Here is a 23,110-nt window from a genome sequence, read left to right as displayed (position 1 = left end):
AGGACAAAAAGCACATACTTTAGTACCTGCACACTCAGGGCTTCCACTTTTCGATTTCAATTTTCCCTATTTTCATACCAATTTTCCCTAAAATTCGTCGTGTTTAGGTCTGATTTCTCCCTATTTTTCTCCCTAGAAAAAAGGATATTTTGCCCTAGATTTCCAACGAATTTACACGAAACAAACAGCGCAGCATCAAATTGTTTTTTTTTACTTCAGATAATGATAACATATAACATCTTTTACACTTCAAATAAGTGTCGCACTTCATCGCACGTACCGTTTGCCTTGGTCTTGAAGCCAGCGACAGCTTTCGGTATGCTGACAGTTGATGAAGTTTTATCTTCGTTTTTCAACCAGTAATTGACTCGAATAAGTGAGACTAGGGTGACATTATCGAGACTATTTCGGATGTCTGTTTTGATCAATTTCAGGAGGCTGAACAAACGTTCTGCTGGAACGTTGCTAAAAGGTAACGAGAAGATCAGCGATATGCACTTCCGCAGTTCCGGGTACCTGATTTCGCCACTACGAGTCTTCAGACCAAGTATTTTCTTCCAGTACTGCTCAACTGACAGGTCTTCAACTTGGGCATCTCCCAAATGAAGTTCAGTGACATCATTCATTGCTTGTGACCTCCATTCTACGTCCGTTTTCTGGAGCGAACACTTTTCTGTTAGAATAGGAAATCTCACAAATAGTGGCCTTAGAGATTTTGGCTTCAAATTTTTTGCATTCCTTGGCTCAACCAAAGCCAAAATGTCATAAATTTCGTCTTCAAACTTGAAACGGTCTTGGATCTGCTTGATTAGGACAATATAGTACTTTTGACACGACTGGTAAAAGAGATCAATGTTATCACTTGGCTCTTGAGCATCTTCGAGTTCTTGCATGGAGTCGGTTGCAGCTATTCACACATATGTCTGGTTTAAAGGCAGGTACTCACTTGAAAGTAAGGATTCAGTTCGGTAAACGAACCAACACTGCGAATATAGTCCAGTTTCATGAAGTTAGACGCAACATCATTCACAAGTTTGCTGACACTTGCCTTTAGGGAGTGAAGAAGTGGGAGCTCGGATTGAAAAACTATTGAATTCGTTGGAGAGGCCAAGAGAGTAGTCCATAACTTCAAGGTGTGGCTTTGTCAACTTGCTTTGTAATGTCGACAAGATATGGTCATTTGTTGCAGTTGGGTCGTCAAACGTGGTTTCCACGAAATACTGAATAAGAGCAACCCGTTGCTCAATAAGCCTCTTTACGCAGGCCTGAAGGGATAACGAACGGGTCTGTCCCGGAGCAAGAATTCGGTGTGCATCGCATCGAAAGAATTCCTGAAATTCGGCATACTTATCTTACCTGGAAGCGCTTCTGGAAAAGTGGGTATTGATATTTTGCGCCAAGTCGTCTAATGTCTTGGGAAGGGACAGGCATGCATAGGATGAACATAAATGAATAAGATGAGATGAGCATTTCACGTTAAGGATATGGGGCACCATGGCTTTCGTAAGTGTTGAAGTAGATCTGTTGGCTCCAAACATGACGTTAGTTGTATCTGCACAAAATCCAACAATATTTTGCCAGGGAATCGAGTTTTTTTCAATGACTTGTTTGATGCGGTTAGTCAGACCCTCAGCCGATCCATCACTACACTTAACCATGTCCAATACTTCAACATGAAGTTTTAGATCTTTCTCGCTAAAAAATACTACAATGTTAGCAAGCTGCTTATCAACAGTACGATCAGTCGTTTCGTCAATTATCACAAAGAAAAAAGTGGTTTTGAGCAACTCGACTAACTGGTTCTGTAGCACCAACAAAAAATTCTGTCGCAAAATATTTGTAGCTTTCTGTTTACCCAAAGTGACCCCTGTCAGGGCCTGGTCTTTGGGAAATAATTTTCTCAGGAGAGGGATCAAGCTGTCTGCAAGACGTAATGGCAGATTATATTCTGCCAAAAATATGCAGATGCGCTGTTCAATTTCTTTGGAATGACTGCCTACAGTCAGAAGTTTTTCAGTGCTGCCACTGCCAGACTTTGTCTCAATTTCATTGCTTGCTTTTATGTGCTGCTTGGTCAGAACATGCTTGGTCAACTCTGATTTCCCACAATACACATACTTCAAACAGAACTTACAGTATGGTACATAAGTCTTCTTCTTTGACTTGTTTGACACTCTTTTATCTATCCAATTTTTTAACATTGGTAACTGAAGCCACTTGTGAACAAACTTTTGCTCATATGTTTTTTTTTGGGAATTCTGACCTGAACCCTGCTTTTTTTTTTTGGGGGGGGGGGAGTGGCCAGGAGGTGAACTTCGGGAACATCATCATCTTCATCATCCATTCGTTTTTAAGGAATAGACACAATTTGAATATTATCTTCCTCTGAGTCAGTACACTGGCTTTCAGACGAACTTTGCATGTCTATAATCCCAAGAAAAAAGTATTTTATTAGTGATCAAAACCAGTCTATTTCTATAATTACTTGTACAAGGATAAAAAATAACTAGATCATGCTAAACCATGCTCATGGGCATTAACGTACATATCCTCAATTAACTTAAATTACCTCATGTATAATTTGGGTTTGCAGTATGGAGGACCGATAGTTTGAAATGGTTGCATTGCAAAAGTTTGCAAAATCAAAACGAAGTATGCCTAGCTTGATAAATGATAATCCTCAGATTTGGAATGCTACTTTAAACGGAAAAAGAAATTTGTGAACCAATTCTTCACTAGAAGAGCTTTGCTTTGATGACCTCTAACCTAGGAGGGACCAACCCAAGTAAAAACAACACAAAAGAAGTTTTTATCTAAACCCAGCTTAACAAAATACTTTAATTTGGTACTTTCACATTGCTGCAGTCCGAGGCAAAACAGTAGATTTTACTTGATTCCAGATGGCAAGTGGCAGGCAGTGGACATGAACAAAAGACTAGACTAAATATTATTGTTTTATTTTTATCAGATTAAAAATAAGGGTACTCAGAGCTAGTTTGAACAGAATGTAGGGTCCTTTATAGACAGTATGGACTGCAAATTTTGTCTGCAAAAAAGCCACAGTTTGCACCAGCACCAGAATCTGTCCCTAACTTTTGGCACAGAAGCCACATGCTGTACAGGGGGTGACCTTAGGTTAGCGTCGTTCAGGACCGTACTTGCTAGAAACAAGTCTTTCCACTTCCGTAAATGTTTTGTGTACTTGTTTCTGCGATCAGAACATAGCTGGAGTCCAGGCCTATCTATTGGTATGTCATTTCCTACCTTGGTTTTTGAGCTTAGCAATCGAGAGTTCCATTTTGTGTCAGGACGAAACATCACTGCCTGCCATTTATCAAGTTGAAAATTGTATTTTCATGAATTACATGAGCTGTTTTTTACAAAGGCAGCTGGTGCTCTATTTGAATAGTCCCCTGCGGATTTGCAGATGAACAGAGGAGAAAGAGATCACCAGCAGATTGAAAGAATCCCTAATGGTAAGTGCATAGGTTGCATACTCCTATTCTACAATTGCTGCATAGCCTAACCAATACTCCCTTATGTCGGCAGTTTACACCAATCAAAGACAGTGCTTAAAAATAATATAAATGCTATGCTACCTAAACTACTAAATACATAATGAGTAATGAATGTCATTCCACGCTTTTAGCTTTGTTTGAAATTTTGCGCTGATTTTCGCGACATAAGCCAGTGTTGCAACATAAGAATTCTCAAGAAGACTGAGCATATGCAATCTATGAGAATATTTCAGCCTTCACTTGAAAAAATCTAACTTTCCCTGAATATCCCTAAGAACCCTTAATTTACCCCAGATTCCCCTGAATCCCTAGATTCAAAATAAGTATCCCTAAAAGAATTGATTTTCCACTAAAATAGGGTAACCTCCCTAGAAGTGGAAGCCCTGTGCACACTACAAGATACCCTTCTCAATTCTGAGATGTACACCAGATAATGGAAAGTGGTAGCCCCTTGAATTTTATTTTGCATAGAAAACTTCTTATTGGAATTTCTATCAGAATGAAATTATATTAAAGAGAGGGCTATTTTTGTCACAAAAAAAAACGAGTCCGTAGTAGACTCATTTTTCAATAAAATCATGGTGGAGTGGAAGTTTAGCCAAAAGCTGCGGTGAGTAAATATCCATTAAAATGATAATCGATTATAGGAGTACCAAATATAGTTATCTGACTTGGCTTATATCAAGGGAATCTACAGCGGAGTGAAGTCTTCTCCCTCTTGGAAGTCCAAAAATATAAAAAATTGTAAAATTCCGGAAATATTTGGAAAAAATATGCCACTTTTCTAGCAAAAACATTTTTTCACCTTCACCTCCTCCTGAGGATCTTTCCATTGAGAGCTTGGCTTGTATTAAGTATAAAGTGTAGCTAATTGAACTGGATTATATCAAAGAGAGGGTAGTCTTCTCCCTTCTGGAAGCCTTAAAACATGCAAAATGTGTAAAATTCTGGAAAATAATAGGAAAAAGTACGCCAATTTTTTGGCAAAATAACCTTTTCATCCCACCCCTTCCCCCTGAGAAATCACCACTGGGGAGTTTGACTTCTATACAAAATCATATTTTAACGCTGAACCCTTTTAGTTATTATGACTAATAAACATTATTTATTGATGCATAAATTACATGTCGGAGAAAAATCAAATAAAGGCTTATTACATTTACTGATAAAAATTATCTCTGTTTATGAGACCATAGAAATTTGAAACGTTTTGCAAAGCCGGGTTGGCTCACGATAACACGCGCTCTGCTCTTCAATTACGTCAGTCAGTTTTTGAATTGCAAATAGTAGTGAACATAGAATTTGAAGTGTAGATTCTGGGATTTAACTTCTCTTTTGTCCAAAATTGATGTTTTATGTGGATTTGTGGAAACTTCAATGGGATTTTTGAGAAGTGTAGTTGTGCTTAAAGTGCAGACTGGCTATGAGAGAGGTGCTAATCGGAGGAGGAGAGATGGAAGTGAGGGAAGCCGAGAAAGTGGTAATGAAGTGGCCTTTTCGGATAGATTCTCGGCAATTGTGGAAAATTGTCAAAAGCGGATGAAACAGTTTCATGGACCTGTAGAGCTGTTTAATCTCCTTATTGCGTAAGTAGTTTTCTTTTCATGGACGGAGATAAATGCTTGGCTTCTAAGAATTAGTTATAGGCCTACTTGGCTAATTATTTTGCTGTTCATGTTATTGACTTACAAATAAAGTGAACATACCACTAGATGCCATTTTTATGCTCTTTCTGAATATATTAATTGCTTTTCTTGCTATAGGCCTACTTGAACCATCTCAAAGTATGAATTGATTTACATTTGGAAAGAGCATTTATAGGTAAATATTTACCAAATCATATTAGGCTATTGAGTTACAACTAAAGTGAATATACCACTCGATGACTTTTTTTATGCTGATTACGAATATAATAATCATTTCTATCGGAAATGAATTTTATCCCCTCCCAACCTAACCTAACCCCCACCCCCAATATATATCCTGAATTGACATATATTGGTGGGGGGGGGGGCTAAAATTCATTTCCGATAGAAATTATTATTATTATATTCGTAATCAGCATAAAAAAGGCATCGAATGGTATATTCACTTTAGATGTAACTCAATAATATGATTTGGTAAATATTTACCCATTTATATTTGGAAAAAAGGTATTGAGTGGTATGTTTACTTATTCACAAGTAAATTTTATTTCTGGTGTAAATGAGAGGTAAGATTAAACTTTCCCCCACCCCCCTAATGTACAAATATATACCCTGAATTGGTATATACGGGGGTGGGGGCTAAAATTCATTTCCGACAAAAATAATTATTATATTCGTAAAGAGCATAAAAAAAGGCATTGAGTGGTATATTCACTTTATTCGTAAGTCAATAATATGATTTGGTAAAAATTTACCGTAAATAATATGAACTGCAAAAAATTTACCCCGTCTAGAACATTACCTTCTTATGGAGGCTATTCCTCACTTTTTTGGAGGGCGGGGAGGGGTATATTTTCCGAATATCCGCGTATTTACTGTTTTGAGCTAGAAAATTTGTCAGGTTGGCTAGAGAAGGAAGAGGAGGAGCTGAAAATTTTGGATAGACTAGTCTCAGGTAATCTTAGGCAATAAAGACTGAAATTTTTGTCAGGTTGCTCTGTTTGGAAGGTCCGTGGGACCAATGATTATACTGGTATTAAGTAATTTATTGGACTTGTTATTTTGGACTGCAGTGACCCATATAGGACAACCTGAATGTTTAAGACAGTGGTAGCTGTATAAAATGGTTTATTCCATCCACAGCTATATTTTGTGTCATGGTGCTATTTCTAAACTGTATTTCTCTTAAATGGTACTATTTCGGTAAATATTTACCAAATCATATTATTGAGTTAGGAATAAAGTGGATACACCATTCGATGCCTTTTTTTTTATGCTGATTACGAATATAATAATCATTTCTATCGGAAGTGAATTTCAGCCCCCCCCCCTAACCTAACCCCCACCCCGAACCTAATCTAACCCCCATATGTGCAAATATATACCCTGAATTGACATATATAGGGGGGGGGGGGCTAAAATTCCTTTCCGATAGAAATGATTGTTATATTCGTAATCAGCATAAAAAAAGGCATCGAATGGTATATTCACTTTAGTTGTTACTCAATACCATAATATGATATGGTAAATATTTACCACTATTTCTAGAAAAAGCGGTTCTTGCTATCTTGGAAAGTAGTTGAATTAGGTATATGAAACTTCAGGAATTAATCTGGGGACAAAAATGTAACATGAGAAGGCTTTGCCAAGCTACCATGTCTTTCGTTTCTTTTTATAGTGCTTAGAAGATTGTATACATGACAGGTCTACCCTTGTTTGAATTATAAAAAGAAATGTTTACCTAAATCTTGAGTTTTCAATCTCCTTTGCATTGGCTTCAACTTTTGAAAATGCAATTCCTGTTATTTCGGTAGAATTTTAGGTACAAGTCTAGAATTGGAGCTGCTGAAAAAGAAACATGTTAAGAAAACAATTCTTACTTTATAATGCAGAATAATTTTAGTTAACATATTTCGACTGCAGCTCCTCTACTTTACCCACAACCTCCTCACCTAATATGCAAATATAGAGTCCAAATTATGTATTTCCCATGTGTTTTTCCGGTTCTTGATTTCGTCACACTTAATACAATTTATGGGTTTAAAGTGGAGCTGCCGTCAAAATGTGTTAACTACAATTATTCTGCATAGGCTATTATGAAGTAAGAATTGTTTTCATAATATATTTTGGTACTGTTCTATTAGCTGGGAGACCCGCGAGAAGTGAAGTTTCGGTACTGCTAATGAAATAAAAAAAATATGATGGAAATATAATAGTTTAGAAACAAGTTTTGGCTATATATTTGCACATTAGGGGGCGGGGGGGTGTGTAAAGCATAGCATATATTAAATACACAACATAACCTAACCTTGGTACCTTTTTTCCCCCTAAACCCCCAAAAACTAAAGTTTAAATGTTGTAAACGCAGTGAGAAACCACTGTTTGCTATGCTCGGCATAGGCGTTCTCCGTTGAAAGAACCTGTTTGACTAGTTTCTTTTATCATCTTCGTTATACAATATCTCGTGGGTCTCCCAGCTAATGGAACAGTACCTACATTTCCTTCTCAACAGCCCCAATTCTAGACTTGTACTGTCAATTGGGATTGAGAAAAGGTATTGTGTTAAAACAGAGCAGATCTTTTTTTTTGCAAGGCTTTGCTTTATCGAGGAGTTACCCTTTTCCCGCCAATTGGCGTACATCTCCGAACGTCACGTATGCCGCATATTTTCGCCACTCTTGGTACACTCCCTAAAACACTTGGCATAATTCCACCATCTTGGCACGTGCCACCTGGTGCACTTGATTTCTTAGAGTGGGTAACCCCTCTACTTTTATAACACCAAATTGTTATTGGTCATCACAGGTCAATGCCCTCTAGAAGAAGAAGTAGTAGTGTTAGATGATTAAAAATATCTTCCCAGGGAGGCATTAAGCCTCTGGATGTAGGCATACTCCTGAAAGTTTAACTTACCTAACCCAAATTCTTTCCAAGATAGCAAAAAGTCCACGTAAACTAGACTAACCTATTTCTATTTGTTGCGAATTTTGGTCCATGAAATGCTAAACAATTATTATTTTTTTTTATTATTACATAGTGAGTGGACTGAAAAAAATACTTCGTAGATATATTATTATGGTTAAAGGGTAAGGATATGTGGAGGAAAGTAAACCTTGTTTTTCTGTTTGCTTCTAATTGTTGTTTCTTGAGTTTATTTGAAAAAAAAGTGGTCGACTTAAAAGTAGGCGAATTTCAAAATTTTCAAAGGGTACAGATGAATAATTGAAATAAAGTAAATGTTTATTTTTCGAAGAATCTAAGAAATTCTTGAGACTTATTCTGATTTATGACTCATTCAGACTGGTTTTTGGGTAATGAGTTCCCCTTCTTCTGCTCTTGCATGTAATTTGCTCCATTTCAAGCTTTGATCACATTTCGTGGAACCAATTAATTGAAATATTTCGTATAGAAAAGAACTGTCGAAGGTGAAAGACTTCGTCTTCTTGCTCTTTTGTTCATTATTTCTATTTGCTTGACTAGAATCAGATTGAATTATTGGTTAGAATGCAGTTTAGTACCTATTTGCTAAATTAGAATGATGCGGACCTAGGTGAATGAAACCATTCCTCCAGAAATCCATTCCTCCAGGAATGGATCTACAGCCCTAATTAGGGTCCGGGAATGTGTTTTATAACCACAACTCAAACCATATTTCTTCTTTTTATGCTTCAAAGATAATGTGATGACTGGTGTTAGGGCATGTACCTGCCACATGGACTTCACCGAGGCTGTAGACAGGTTTTGTGACACAGTGAAGGCGTGATAATGGAAGCATGTTCCCGAACCCGTATGTGCTCTGCAGATACATTTTCGGTTGTTTTCTGCTGTAGCTTTCCGAGTTCAGGAACAGTCAACGTTCTGGGAGGGGAGGGGAAGGTGAAGTTGGCTACTTGAAGGCATTTTCCTGGGTATTAATTTGGACCGTCGGTCTATTCCTGAAAGTTTTGTTCACCTAGCTCAGCTATTTACAGAATTAGTGAAAAGCTGCTAAACTGCAATTCTACCAAAATCTTTTTTTGCAGTTGGTACCGGGCTATCGATGAAACAAACAATACCTTTCCGTAATATGAATTACAAATCACCGAAATCGATAATTTTTCTGAAATTACTTCGCTGGATAGGGATAAACCTATTACGAGTAGAATCGGGCTCCTTTATATAATAGCCCATCATTTTGTGATTCATGGAAAATCTAAAATTAGTGTTTGAAAAAGGTAAAATATAGGTGAAGAAAATAACTAGGCTGGGAGCTAGAAACACCTGAAATTTTAACAGTGCTGGTTTTTTTTTGTTGCTCCGTTTACTGATACTAAATGGAGCGTATTGTGGCGTTTTTTTCTAGTTAGAATTGAATTGTTCAAATCAGCACATTTTTCAAAGCGATCTGTTTTGAAAAATTGTTTGTTCCATGCATTTTTGCCCGAAAAATGATGCCCTCGCCGCGTTTCCGCTTTTATGGCCACAATATCTTACGCCAAGCATCTGATACCTCTGGCTCCGTTACACATGTATTGGATTTTATGAGGAGATATATTAGCCTTAAAATTTAGCTTTTATTTAATTCTTACTGATTACGGTCGATGTAATGCATGGTCAAAATGTCCATTTTATAGCTTGGTACAGTTTTAGTTTAATGATTGTAAAAAAAAATGAAAATGCTTCACACCATTGGCAGGATTTTGCAAATTCCTTCGCCAAGTAATTTATTCATACTGTATAACTACAAGCTTGACTTCATTTGATTAATAACTAGTAGTAACTACTACCAATAACAACTTACTGCAGCACCAAGCCGCCTGAGGTCAACGCAGCTGTGCAGACTCCTTCTTCACCTCAAATCTATTTAAAGGTTCACACTTTACCCCCTCCCGAGAAGTTTCAATTTCCTTCAAATACTTCCTTACGACTTCTTTTCACCCTATTTCAGGGACGACCTACGTTTTGTTTGGCTCTATATGTATGGTCGACAAGAACGATCTTTGCTAATCCTTCCTTCACAAAACGTGTCACAGCCATCTCAACCTTTCTCTCATTAGGGCTCCAGAAAGTTGGCTAGGTTTTTTGTTTATTTTGTACCCGCGTATCTCTCAAGATATGAATTAATTTTGTTCTAGAAACAAAATTAAGGGGCGAAAAATGTCCAGATTGTTTTTTGAAGCTGAAGATCAGTGACCCCTTCTCACATATTTCCACGTTATCTTCACGTAATTTGCTTGTTTTCCCCCCTTTTGATGACTTTGCTCCCGCTTCATAAAAAATTCCAATACGCATGCCTGCAGTAGATGCAGTTTTTTATCTATAAGGTGGAAATATGACAAATGGAGCCTATTTTCCAATCCCTACTTGATGGATGCTAATAGTTATTTATTGAACTTTGGTTCATCCTGAGCATTTTGTTTCTGCCTCCAATAATAAAGAGGAAGTTCATAAAAGAAAGTATTTGTGGTTTTTATGAAAAGGATTTCCTTGTTGCATTATTCTAAAGGAAGCTTAAAGATAAGAGAGCAGATGAAACAGGATATTGACTAATTCAAATCAAACACAACTTTGTGTCTAAAGATATTCAACTATAATTTATGCTTGTTCCTAGTTACGCTCAACTGCTTCTTTCCCTACTATCTATAAGTTGATTTATTATGTTGTCTAGATATTTTCTTGTTGCAGGCGAAAATTAACGCCGCTACTAGTACATTAAATATATGAAGTTCACTTGGAGTTTCGCATCAGATCTTTGGAAAATCGTTAAACGTAGACTCTGGGTCAATCTTCAGGCCACGCTTACAATTCCGTACCCTGCTTTTTTATGCTCACATAGACTAAACAGTACATATAAAATCTAGACATGACAAAAGGACTGGAGACATGTGAAATTCGTAGAAGAAAAATATACCAACGACATTTACCGTGAACAATCAACAAGTTGCCTTAGCAAACGCCAAAAAGAAAGATGTGAAAGCATTTGTTTGCCTGTCAGTCTACATGGTTGTTAGTTTTTGTTTGTCGCTGTGTTATTCTTGTTTTGAACTTTCTCTTTCTTCCTCTCATTTTGCATCTTTTGCATCTTTTAACCCTAGAGCTTTTATATATATATATATATATATATATATATATATATATATATATATATATATATATATATATATATACCGTAAACTGTTTACTTTGAGGGATACCCGAATTCTATCAGTCAAGGTTCATTTACATATTGCGGAAATCCATTTGGACATCCGGCCGTATCTTTTCGAACGATGGCTCAGAAGGCGCTACGTTTTAAGGGGAAGTTTTCAAATAAATGCATCAGCACGACCCTCCTGAAAGCTGTTGAGAAATAGACACCATTTTTCTTGGTTTTCTTATAGCCTGTGTGAGCAGTATCGTACAAGCTTTGGTAGCCTTGAACCAATGTTATAAGATCATGAAGTTTTTGGTGATCCATAGTCATGGTTTTATTTATTTAAAAACCTTGCCAAGAATCCGTCTTGATATGACCAAAATCGTTGCGGAAAGCTAGAGAGTTTTTCAAGAATGAAAACGGGCAGAATCTCTGCACGGATTGCTAAATTCGGACGGATTTCGGTAATGAATGCACAATCAACTTAAAACAGGGTGTTGAAAATGAAGTTTCGAAACCGTGTGAAGTTAAGACCAATTTACGAATTGGAAAATTTTTTCCGAATAATGGTTCTAACCGGATAACCCCCTGGATACGACCCTATTTAACCGTGTTCTTTTTCAAAGTAATTGCTTAAGCTTACTTTAAAAGACTGCGTTTGAAAAATCAGGTAAATTGTTACGGAAATTAACGGTCATACAGGATTGGATTGCTCTAAACTAATTATCAGGGGAATTTTAGATGATATTTTTCAATTTGAATGAAGGCTGAAAACTCGAAAAGTACATCTTTGGGCAAAAATTATTATAGTTTCCTGACAGATCCTTCAGATAAACATGGGACTGATATCATTCCGAGGTACACTATTTCTCCTTTCTGAGGAATATATTTGGACCAAGTGCGCACTGGTGACAGCTCTTATGAATTTATGAAATGGTATTTTTAACCGATTAAAATACATCGGTAAAATATATTAAAGCATTGTGATAAAAAAGTTGAATCTTATCGTAAAGATTAGGGGGCTGAGAGAGGGGTGCCAGCCACCTTCAAAATTGAAATGACCCCGACTGATGATAATATTGCATTTTAAAGTTTTTGTCGTATACAAAACCGTGTGCTTGCAACGATAGGATGTATAGCAACGGATACTATGAAATAAAACCCCCTACATCGAATTCACTAATGAAATCCAATAACTGAAAATGCAAATGGTTAAAAGAAGAATGACTAGTCTTTTTATAGCTACCAAACCCTTTATGCAACTTTTTTTTTCATAATATGTGACGTTGAAACGAATGGAAATTAAATACGCAAAAAAGCAAGGCATTTTCGAATGAAAGTAATAGAAACGAAGTTAGAACGTGAAGTGTGTATGAATTTAGTTTATTAGACTGTTGCTGCACCTCACCCCCCTTCCCCTCTTTAAGGTACATCACAACATTTTAATGTTGTGGGAAATTTGTAGGTGGTGCTCATGGTCGTGCTCTATTGCTAGAGCATTGTAGTAGAAAGACAAACTTGAGCATAGAGTTGAGGATGCAGCAGTCACTTGGTAGACCCAATTAGGTGCTCGTGCGCCGGATTTTCTACCTCTCAGGTTGTTCATGCATTGACACGCTGTAAACTGCTTTTTCCAGTTAATTTCTTTTAATTTAGCGTAAGACTAGACAAAGAGAATTGACGAAATACATGGGAAATCCATAGATTGGAATACATATTTGCCCATTAGAGGGGGGTAAAGTGTTTGGACAGTGTGAAGTCAGAAAACAATTCTTACTTCATAATATCAGAATAATTGTAGCTAACACATTTTACATGCAGACCCGCTGTAATTAACTCCTCCCCCTAATGTGCAAATATATAGCCCAAATTTGTTTCCAAAGTATTATATTTTTTATCATACAGGGGGTATATCATACAAGTAGGCTACCCCAATTATATTCGCTTCAAGTTTTACAGCGTCGACAGGTTAGAAAAAGGCAACTTAAGCAGATTTAGGAACTTTTTTTTATCGTAATGCTGCACGGTGCTTTGAAAATGAAAGTGATAAATTTGCTGTATTTGCTGTAAAGGATTAAGTTTTTGGTCCAGATGCTTTGAAAAGAGTCCATAAATAACATATTTGCAGCTACCCAATCAGCAGCATAGCCAATGCTTTAAAATAAACAATACCAGTTTTATGACTAAAATTGTACCGCGAGTGATAAACTTGTACCATCTGAACAGCAGGTTAAAAAATTGCCGCAATAAGAAGAAAATTTCCGGCAAATTAAAAGTCAAAAGAGAATAAGTGAATCCAAAATGTACAGTACCAAAAACGGTAAAATTATATCGCGTTGGCAACGCTGCCAATTAGTTAATCAGGAAATGCTTTTGGAATTGGTTTTATCCTTATGCTGCTCCCTGGGTCTGTCCACTCTTAAAGCTTTGTTTCGCTTTAGTTAATAATTCATTTGACGTTTTGCATACTTTTAGTTCGTGTACTTCTTAGAAACTGTTTCACTTCGTTATTCGCTTCCCAGGGGAAGTAAGATAAAAACATAGGCCTTTTTGAACAGTCCAGAATTCATTTTTCACTTTCACTCTAACCTCAGTAATTACCTGTATTTTTTCTTTTTTATTCAGGGAATCCTTGTTATACGAACAAGGGTGATAGTAAGTACTTGTAGCATCCACAAAAACAAGGTAGTTCAGTGGCTTGACTCTCAGGTCTTTATTCACTTCCACCAAGTTCATCAAATTCAAAAATCAACGGACCCGAGAGCCAGTGCTGCAATTACAATTTAAACGCGTAAGAAGTCAGTGAGGTGTAACGCTTAGAAAAACAGTGCTCTTAAATTAATCCTTCTGGATTTTTGTTTCTGAAAAGGTTTCTCCGAAATTTTTTATCTGACTCGTAAAAAGTATCGAAAATGCATATAAACAAATTTGTTTCTTTCTTAAACTCCCCTCCTCCCGAAAAAATAGCCCCCCAACAAAAATCCTGGAAAAGCCCTTGCATACCGCCTATATAAATTTTACCGAGAGGTAAAAGGGTTCGGGCTATGATAAGATAAGATTATTCATGTCTCAGACTATGATCCAGAATATTGTTTTGAAGATCTGGTGCTTCGTTTTTATTTTTGTTTTTCTCAGGTTTGAGAGGGTAACTGTTCACTTGTCCTACTCTATACGGGTTCAGCTCGTCTAAGATTTTGGAAGTCTTGGCCTGCCCCATCCCCTCTGCTCTGAACCCTCTTGCCCCCCCCCCTCAATAAAAATGCTGGAGATTCATCCCTGTTTGTAAGTTAAATTTTATTAGCTCACATGTTTTCCTCAGCTGTTTTCTTTTGACAATTGCAGTTGTGATCGCTTCTTGAGTTCATGAAAATCCAAGTTTTTGTTGTTAATTAGCCTTGTGTCCTAAATTGCGTTTTCCGCTGTTGTTTGGTTCCTGCCACTTAACGGGTTGTATTTATCGTAAGATAATCACGCTATAAATTATAGGACAACAGTAGAACTTGAAAATTAGAAACCTGTTTTTACTCTAGACTTTTTTTTGAACTTCCAAGCTCAATACACGTTTTTGGAAGAAAAATTTCTTTGTAAAAATAAAGGAAGTTGTTTCAAGGTTTTTTTTTGTCACCTCTTTATTTTCGCTATTGATTATTTTTTAATTATTTTTTTTTTACGAGATGCAAGTAATATATGTACTATTTTTGACTATTTCCCCAAAACTTCGCATTTGTGGACAGCCCCGACACCATCCTCTGAAATTTGGTGAAAACACGAGAACATATGAATTCATGAAATCATAGGCAGCGCGCTAGCGCTGCCTAAGTAAAGAACGATGTGGGCACAAAGTGTTTTTTCTCTTCAGCAGGGAACTTCCTATCGAAGAAGTTGTCGTAGAAACTTCGAAAAGGGCTCATTCGATTGGAAATTGGAGTGGCTAGTGCCCTTTTTAATAGTCGAAAGTGATTGGAGGGCAACTAGCCCCCCACGCACATTATTCTTCCAAACAAATACAATCAAAATTTTGAAATAGCGCATTCGTTCAGCGTAGTTGATTCCCAGATAGAAAATATGTTTTTGAGGAGGACATTCCCCCACAACCCTCGGGGCAAGGGTTTTAAGTTATGCCCTGAGGGCATATAGGGACGATGTTGGGACATTGTACTATGTATTATTTTTTCCTTTAAAGCAGGGCACTTCATATGGAAGGGGTCGTCGTAGAAACTTCGAAAGGGGCTCATTCGATTGGAAATTGAGAGTTCTAGTGCCCTTTTTAATAGTGGAAAGTTATTGGAGGGCAACTAGCCCCCCCCACGCCCATCATTCCCCCAAACATATCCAATCAAAATTTTGAGATAGCCATTTTGTTCAGCGTAGATGATTTCCAGATAGAAAATATGTTTTTGAGGAGGACACTCCCCCACAACCCTCAGGGCAAGGGTTTTAAGTTATACCCTGGGGGCATTTAAGTTTTTGTAGAAGTCGTTGTCATAGAAACTTCAAAAAAGGCTCATTCGATTAGAAATTCAAACGGCTAGTGCCCTTTTCAATAGTCGAAAGTGATTGGAGGGCAACTAGCCCCCCCACGCCCATCATTTCCCCAAACACATCCAATCAAAATTTTGAGATATCCATTTTGTTCAGCGTAGTTGATTTCCAGATAGAAAATATATTTTTGAGGAGGACACTCTCCCAAAACCGTCAGGGCAAGGGTTTTTAAGTTATGTTTTTAAGTTTACTAATTTTTGACTCAGTTTTTGACTAATTTTACTGATTTTTACCTAGGTTTTACTAATTTTAGACTTATTTTCGACTCGGTCAAAAATTTCGGGGGGGGGGGGAGGGTCAAACCGGGTAAACCCCCCCGCCCCCCTGGATACGGCTTTGGGTCGTCGTAGAAACTTCAAAAGGGGCCCATTCGATTGGAACTTGAGAGTTCCAGTGCCCTTTTTAGTAGTCGAAAGTGATTGGAGGGCAGCTAGCCCCCCCCCCACACCCATCCTTCCCACAAACACATCCAATCAAAATTTTGAGATAGCCATTTTTTTCAGCGTAGTTGATTTCCAGATAGAAAATTATGTCTTTGAGGAGGACACTCCCCCACAACCATCAGGGCACGGGTTTTAAGTTATGCCCTGGGGGCATATAAGGTTTTTATAGGTGTTGTCGTAGAAACTTCAAAACAGGCTCATTCGATTGGAAATTTGAAGGGCTAGTACCCTTTTTAATAGTCGAAAGTGATTGGAGGGCAACTAGCCCCCCCACGCCCATCATTCCTCCAAACACATCTAATCAAAACTTGGAGATAGCCATTTTGTTCAGTTTAGTTGATTTCCAAATAGAAAATTTGTTTTTGAGGAAGAAAAGCACCCACGACTCTTTGAGCAAGGGTCATGAGTTATGCCCTGGGGACATATAAGGTTTTTATAGAAGGCGTTGTCGGCGAAATTTCAATAAAGGGTCATTCGATTGGAGTTTCAAAGGGTTAGTACCCTTTTTAATAGTTGAAAGTGATTGGAGGGCAAATAGTCCCCCCCCAAGCCCATCATTTCCCTAAACACATCCAATCAAAATTTTGAGATAGCCATTTTTTCAGCCTAGTTTATTTCCAGATAGAAGATATGTTTTTGAGTCGGACACTCCCCCACAGCCCTCTGGGCAAGGGTTTTAAGTTATGCCCTGGGGGCATATAAGGTTTTTAAAGAAGGTGTTGTCGTAGAAACTTCAAAAAAAGCTCATTCGATTGGAAATTCAAAGGGCTAATGCCCTTTCTAATAGTCAAAATTGATTGGAGGGCAACTACCCCCCCCCCCCCACGCCCATCATTCCCCCAAAGACATCCAATAAAAATTTTGAGATAGTCATTTTGTTCAGCGTAATTGATTTTCCGGATAGAAAATATATTTTTGAGGAGGACAGTCCCCCACAAGCCTCAGGGCAAAGATTATGTTATGCCCTGGGGTCATATAAGGTTTTTTATTGAAATCTTTGTCGTAGAAACTTGAAAAAGAGCTCATTCGATTTGAACTTCAAAGGGATAGTACTCTTTTTAATAGTCGAAAGTGATTTGAAGGCAACTAATCACCCTATCACGCCCAATTTTTCCTTAAACACATCCAATCAAAATTTTTAGATAGGCATTTTATTCAACGTAGTTGAAAGTTTTGGAAATTAGGTCTTTAAGGATGACAACCCCTCCCCCCACAGCCCTCAAGGCAAGGGTTGTAAGTTATGCCGTGGGGTATGTAAAGTTTTTATTGAAAGCGTTGTCGTAGAAACTTCAAAAGGGCTCATTCAATTGGAAATTGAAAGGGCTAGTGCCTTTTTTAATAGTTGAAAGTGATTGGAAGGCAACTAACACCCCTCTCACGCCCACCATTTCCCCAAACACATCCAATCAAAATTTTGAGATAGCCATGTTGTTTAACGTAGTTGAAAGTTCTGGAAATTTGGTCTTAGAGGATGACAACCCCCCTAACAGACCTTAGGGTAAGGGATGTAATTTATGCCCTTGGGGCATATAAGGTGTTTATAGAAAGCGTTGTCGTTTCCAAAAGGGCTCATTCCAAGGATCGGCCGCAGTCACTGTTTGTCACTTTTGTCACTTTTTTTGGGACCTGTCACTTTTTGTCACTATTTCTGTCATTTTGTCACTAAAGTCACTTTTTTCGACGTTTCGGACCAATTTTTTTGGTGAAACAGTATGTTATAGTTGACTGTCGACTGTGGCATAATTCATAAAAAAGGTAAGTCTTTTTTTGATAGTTTGGACTGTATTTCAAGATGCACAATGTATATGGCTGTGATAGACATTGTTAGTGTGTAGGTGTTAATGTCTATGTTTTCGCAGATAAGATGATAGATTGAATTAGTTCTACCATACCATAACTGCCTATGGTTCTTTTCAGGCCCTTGGTTTACTTAGCATCCTTTATTGCCTGGTTGCTTAGCAAATGGACAGTTAGGCCGAGATTCCTTCTGTATGTTTTAAGTGTTAGCCAGTTTCTTTGATTTTAGACCATTTCCTGTTAAAGGCATGCATGCCCACAGGTCTGACGACGTCAAAATGTAAGATTAAATTTGTGTTTTCATTGGTTTTGTCAGTTTGTATTTGTATCAGGTTTATATTTTTTCGAATTCCATCCTAAAAACCCATTCTTATTTCAGGTTGCTGTAAAATAATGGGCAAGACAAAATTTTTGGAGAGCTAGCTCAGTAGGGAAGACGGTGCTGGGCATAAAGTGAAAGAGTGGCGCAAAAAAGGGAGTGATAGCTCGTTCTATTGTAAAGTTTGTAAAAAGACACTCAGCTGCCAGAAAGGGTTCCAGGCCCTTCTTCAACATGCAGCCACATAAGATCACAAAAAGAATGCTTCTGTCATGTTAAACCAGCGTCAGTTGAGAATCGCTGCATCAGTTTCAACCGGAAACCACCCAAACTCACAGAGTGACGATAGCTTACCATAAAAGAATCTGGAAATGCTCTGCAAGCAGGATGCAGCTTCAAGGGCGGAGATAGTTTGGGTTTTAAAGACTATTGCTAGTTCTTTTGCTGCAGCTTCATGTGATCATATTTCCGAGGTGTTCCGAACAATGTTCCCTGATGCTGTTCCAGAAGGCTTGTTGTTAAAGGCTAAAAAAATGACATGCTTGTTGACGTAGGCTATTTATCCGTACTTTCGAGAAATTCTAGTCAAAGACATCCAGAAATCTGACTTTGTGCTGGAATATGATGAAACAACGAACAATGTTGGGGTTGAGAAGCTCCAAATAAGAGTTTGATACTGGTCAAAAGAGCGGAAACAAGTGGCTAGTTGGCATCTTTGGACATATTATATGGGACATGCAACCAGTGAAGATCTGAGTAAGAAAATCCTGCAGTGTTGAATATGAAGAACTTTCACTTGAGAGATTGCTGATGCTTGCAAGTGATGACTCAGCTGTCAATAAGAAAGTGTGGCGCATCGTAGACTCAGATAAGAGAAAAAGGTATTCAAAAGGCCTATTGAATATGGGAACCTGCACATTCATGCAGTGCATAATGCATTCCTGAAAGGGCTGCAAAAACTCGGGGAGGAGTGCTCTGATATGATCATCGCTGTTTACCACTTTTTCACGGGATGGCCAGCTCGTTCTGACGATTTCAACCAGTGCCAACGGAAAGTTAAAGTTCCTCAGCGTAAGTTTAGGAAGCACGTCCCCACGAGATGGCTCACCATAGGGGAAGTAGCAAGCCGCTTGATGTAACAGGGGCCTGCATTGATAGAATATTTCCTAGAATTTGTGCCAAAGAAAAATTGTCTGGAGTACCTGATGTCAAATGCAAAATATTTGAAAACTGTAAAATGGCTAAAAAGCAAACAATGAAAGCCGAAATTGAGTTTATTGTAAGCTCTGCAGCAACATTCACCGCCTTTACCGGTGTATTTCAACGACAGTAGCCATTAATTCATGTGGTACACTTTGAGCTGAGACGTTTATGCACAGTTCTTTTGGGGCAGATTGCGCCGGCTGATGATGTCAATCTCCGGATCCTCGGTGGTTTTGAAGGCTTAGTTAGTATTGCAGATGTTTACCTACAGCAACCCTTGTGTAATGAAAGGGTTCTGACTGCCCTGGATTCGTTATTCTGAAAGACAGGAATTTTTTTTTTCCTGAGAATTAAAAAGTATATCAAAGCTGCTGTACAGTACTCGTTAACAAAATGCCCTGTGAACAACGAGTTTTTCCAAAGCCTTGCTTGCCTAAGTCCTCCCTGTCCAGATTGCCAAAGAACGAGTTGCAGTGATATCTTCCACATCGCGAGAGAACTTCCATTTGAGACGGACATCCAGCAAGTCCAGGGAGAATGGTTGTTATTACAGTCAGATCCTGTGCCGCCACCCACGGAGAGTACTCGAATCGACAGCTATAGGCAAAAGTTCCCTGGAACTGAAGACGCCATCTGGTGAAACCAAATATCAGACCTTAGGTCGGATCGTCCGGGCAGCTCTGTCGCTCTGTCATGGAAGTGCAAACGTAGAGAAAGGATTTTTTGGTCAGCTCTGCTGATGACTAGCCTTCAAGCTTGTACAGAAGAGCGGACACTGAATGCTAAGGCTTTTGCTGCAGATGCGCTCCGCGACTATGAGAACAGACCAGAGCGTGTGCTGATCACAAAGAAGCTGCTTTGTCTGGCTAGATCAGCTAGAGCCAGCTATGAACTATTCCTTATTGAACGAAGACATGAAGAATCAAAGAGAGAGAAGCTTGAAGCTGAGAAGGAAGATGCTGAGATACTGAACAAGAAATCCAGGAGACGGCACGTAAGAAGCAGAAAATAGCGGCCATAGAGTCAGACATTTTATGAAAAAAAAGAGTTGTTTAAGCAGAAGGAGATAGGCGATATCCTTCAGAGAGAGGCAGGGGAACGGTTGAAGAAAGCTGTGGAAGAGAAGGACTTCCTGAACATTGGTCTTGCTAAAAGTATGCTGGAAGCAGCATTAAAAGCTCGCTCCAAGGAAAGGGAAAGAGTAGGGTAGATGATGTTGAAGCAGTTGAAGTACTTGTTCTGAAGAGGAAATCTGAACTAATTGATCGCCTTTTGAAAAAGTCAAAGAAGTGATGACATGATATCCAGTGATTGCTTATACCTAGTCGTGGCGGACGCTTGTTTTTCAATAAATCAGTTTTCGTTCCTAGTGCCATAATCGAAGTCGTACATTTACCGAAGTTATCGTTTTGTATAAGTAAATAAAGTCAGTTAAAGAAAAAAAATAAGGATTTCAGCCTTTCTGTCCGTAACTTTTCGGGCTCTCATAGGCCTGTGATGATCTTACGGTAGAAAATTCGATCCTTGTAATCCATCTGACTATGCTGTGACGGCTTCTGAGCAGTCACTTTTTGTCACTTTTTTGGTGTCCTCAAGTAACTAAAGTCACTTTTTTCGTGCACCTCATCGCGGCCGACCCCTTTCATTCGATTGGAAATCGAAAGGCCTAGTGCCCTTTTTAATAGTCGAAAGTGATTTGTAGGCTTGACATTGCTGGAGTACAGATTAATTTGGACATACTGTAGTATTTTTTGTTGTTGTTGTTGTTTAGACCAGGGCACTTCGCTTCTAAGTAGTTATCTTGAGAAGTTCAATAATGGTTCATTTAGTGAAAAATAGGAAAGGCTAGCGCTTTTTTTAGTCGAAAGTGATTTGAGGGCAACTAATACCCCTTCCACTCCCACCTCCCACGCCAACCCTCCCATTTCTGCTCTTAAAATTTAACGAAATCAAAATAGCGTAAGTGTATCCAAACTATCAAAGAAAGTAAACAGATTTTTTTGCGAATGGTATCAAGTTTTCCATTTCAGGTCAACAAGGGGAGGTATACAACGAAATTAAATACTACTATTTGCGTCCAGATTTTTAAAAGGGTGTATGATGTTAAAAAATGATGAAAAATTTTTCTCCAGCATACAAATAGCAGGCCAAACTATAAAGTCTTAGAAAACCGAAAGATTTAAAGTATTATTTTCTTTTTCCCTGAAAACACTATGTCAATGTAAAACGAACAGAAATTAATTTAAAAAACTTTTTCAACAAAATCAGTTTTTCAAAGAAAAGTAAAGAACTCCATTAAATAAAAAACGAGCAAAAATAAAATCAAATAATCTACCAAGCGTGAAACCAAGGGCGGATCCAGGTTTTTTTTTTTGAGGGGGGGTACTAATTTTTGACTCAGTTTTCGACTAATTTTACTGATTTTTACCTAGGTTTTACTAATTTTCGACTTATTTTCGACTCGGACAAACATTTCGGGGGGGTTCAAACCGGGTAACTCCCCCCCTGGATACGGCCTTGCTTGAAACTACCACAAATCAGCATTGATAAATAAATGAAACCCAAAACGAATAGAAATTACAATAATTAACCGATTCAAACTCTAAACGAGCAGAAATTAACATGAGTCTGGCGCATAACCCCTTTGCCTTCCCAAGGCCAGAACAAAATTTGCACTTTACTGAAAAAATACAAATGAATGTGCATTGTCAGTTTAATATACATATACAGATATTTATTAATCAAAATGTTGATATTATTTGATTTATTAAAATTATAAAAGTAAAAACATTTATATTTTTTCAGTAAAGTGCAAATTTTGTTCTGGCCTTGGAAAGGCATAGGGGTTTTGCGCCGAGATTACGTTAATTTCTGCTCATTTTGAGTTTGAATCGGATAATTATTGTAATCTCTGTTAGTTTTGGGTTTTATGTATATATCAATGCTGATTTGTGGTAATTTTACGCTTAGTAGATTATTTTATTTGATTTTCGCTAGTTTTTGGTTTAATGGGGTTCTTTGCTTTTATTGGAAAAACTTACTTTGTGGAAAAAGTTTTTTAAATTAATAGCAAGAAAGAGTCTATAATAGAAAAATTAAAAGTGACTTGGGAAACAAAGGCCGTATCCAGGATTTTTGTTCGGTGGGGAAGGGGTTACAAGGAAACCTGAAAAATTACATCAAAAATGTTTTTATTTTTTGCGTTTTTACAAGTCAGCCAAACATATAAGCGGGGGGGGCAAACCCCCTATCCTTCCTCTTGATACAGCCTTGTTGGGAAACAATAGTAAGTTGTTTTTAGCCCTTTTAGTGTCCGTTCATTGGGCCTTGATCATTATTAGGATCTGTTTTCTCTATTAACTAATATAGGGTCAAATCACGGTTTCTATTTTGAAATGTTCCATGTCCTTTTTTTTCATAAAATGCATAGAATTTAAAATGTACCCGAAAATGTTAAATTAAGCTCAGTATTAAAAATACTTATTTAGCTTTCGTCAAGGTTTCAGTAACTTATGTCTTGACATGAGTTT

At 37.8% G+C, this 23,110-nt stretch overlaps 1 protein-coding gene across 1 annotated transcript in view; it reads left to right on the top strand.

Moving 5' to 3' along the window:
* The first annotated feature begins 4,657 nt into the window (after window positions 1-4,657).
* Window positions 4,658-23,110, top strand: part of Mob2 (MOB kinase activator 2) — a 100,001-nt gene continuing 81,548 nt past the window's right edge. Inside the window, 1 exon segment of the mRNA XM_089098757.1 lies at window positions 4,658-5,104. Within this exon segment, the coding sequence (XP_088954883.1) occupies window positions 4,896-5,104 (209 nt within the window). The 5' untranslated portion in view covers window positions 4,658-4,895.

The sequence above is a fragment of the Artemia sp. Qi Xiang Cuo genome, chromosome 13 (genome assembly GCF_049724085.1).
Source record: "Artemia sp. Qi Xiang Cuo chromosome 13, ASM4972408v1, whole genome shotgun sequence".
Taxonomy (NCBI): Eukaryota; Metazoa; Arthropoda; class Branchiopoda; order Anostraca; family Artemiidae; genus Artemia; species Artemia sp. Qi Xiang Cuo.
The sequence above is the reverse complement of the archived record's forward strand: the minus strand, read 5'-3'. Positions and strand labels throughout refer to the sequence as shown.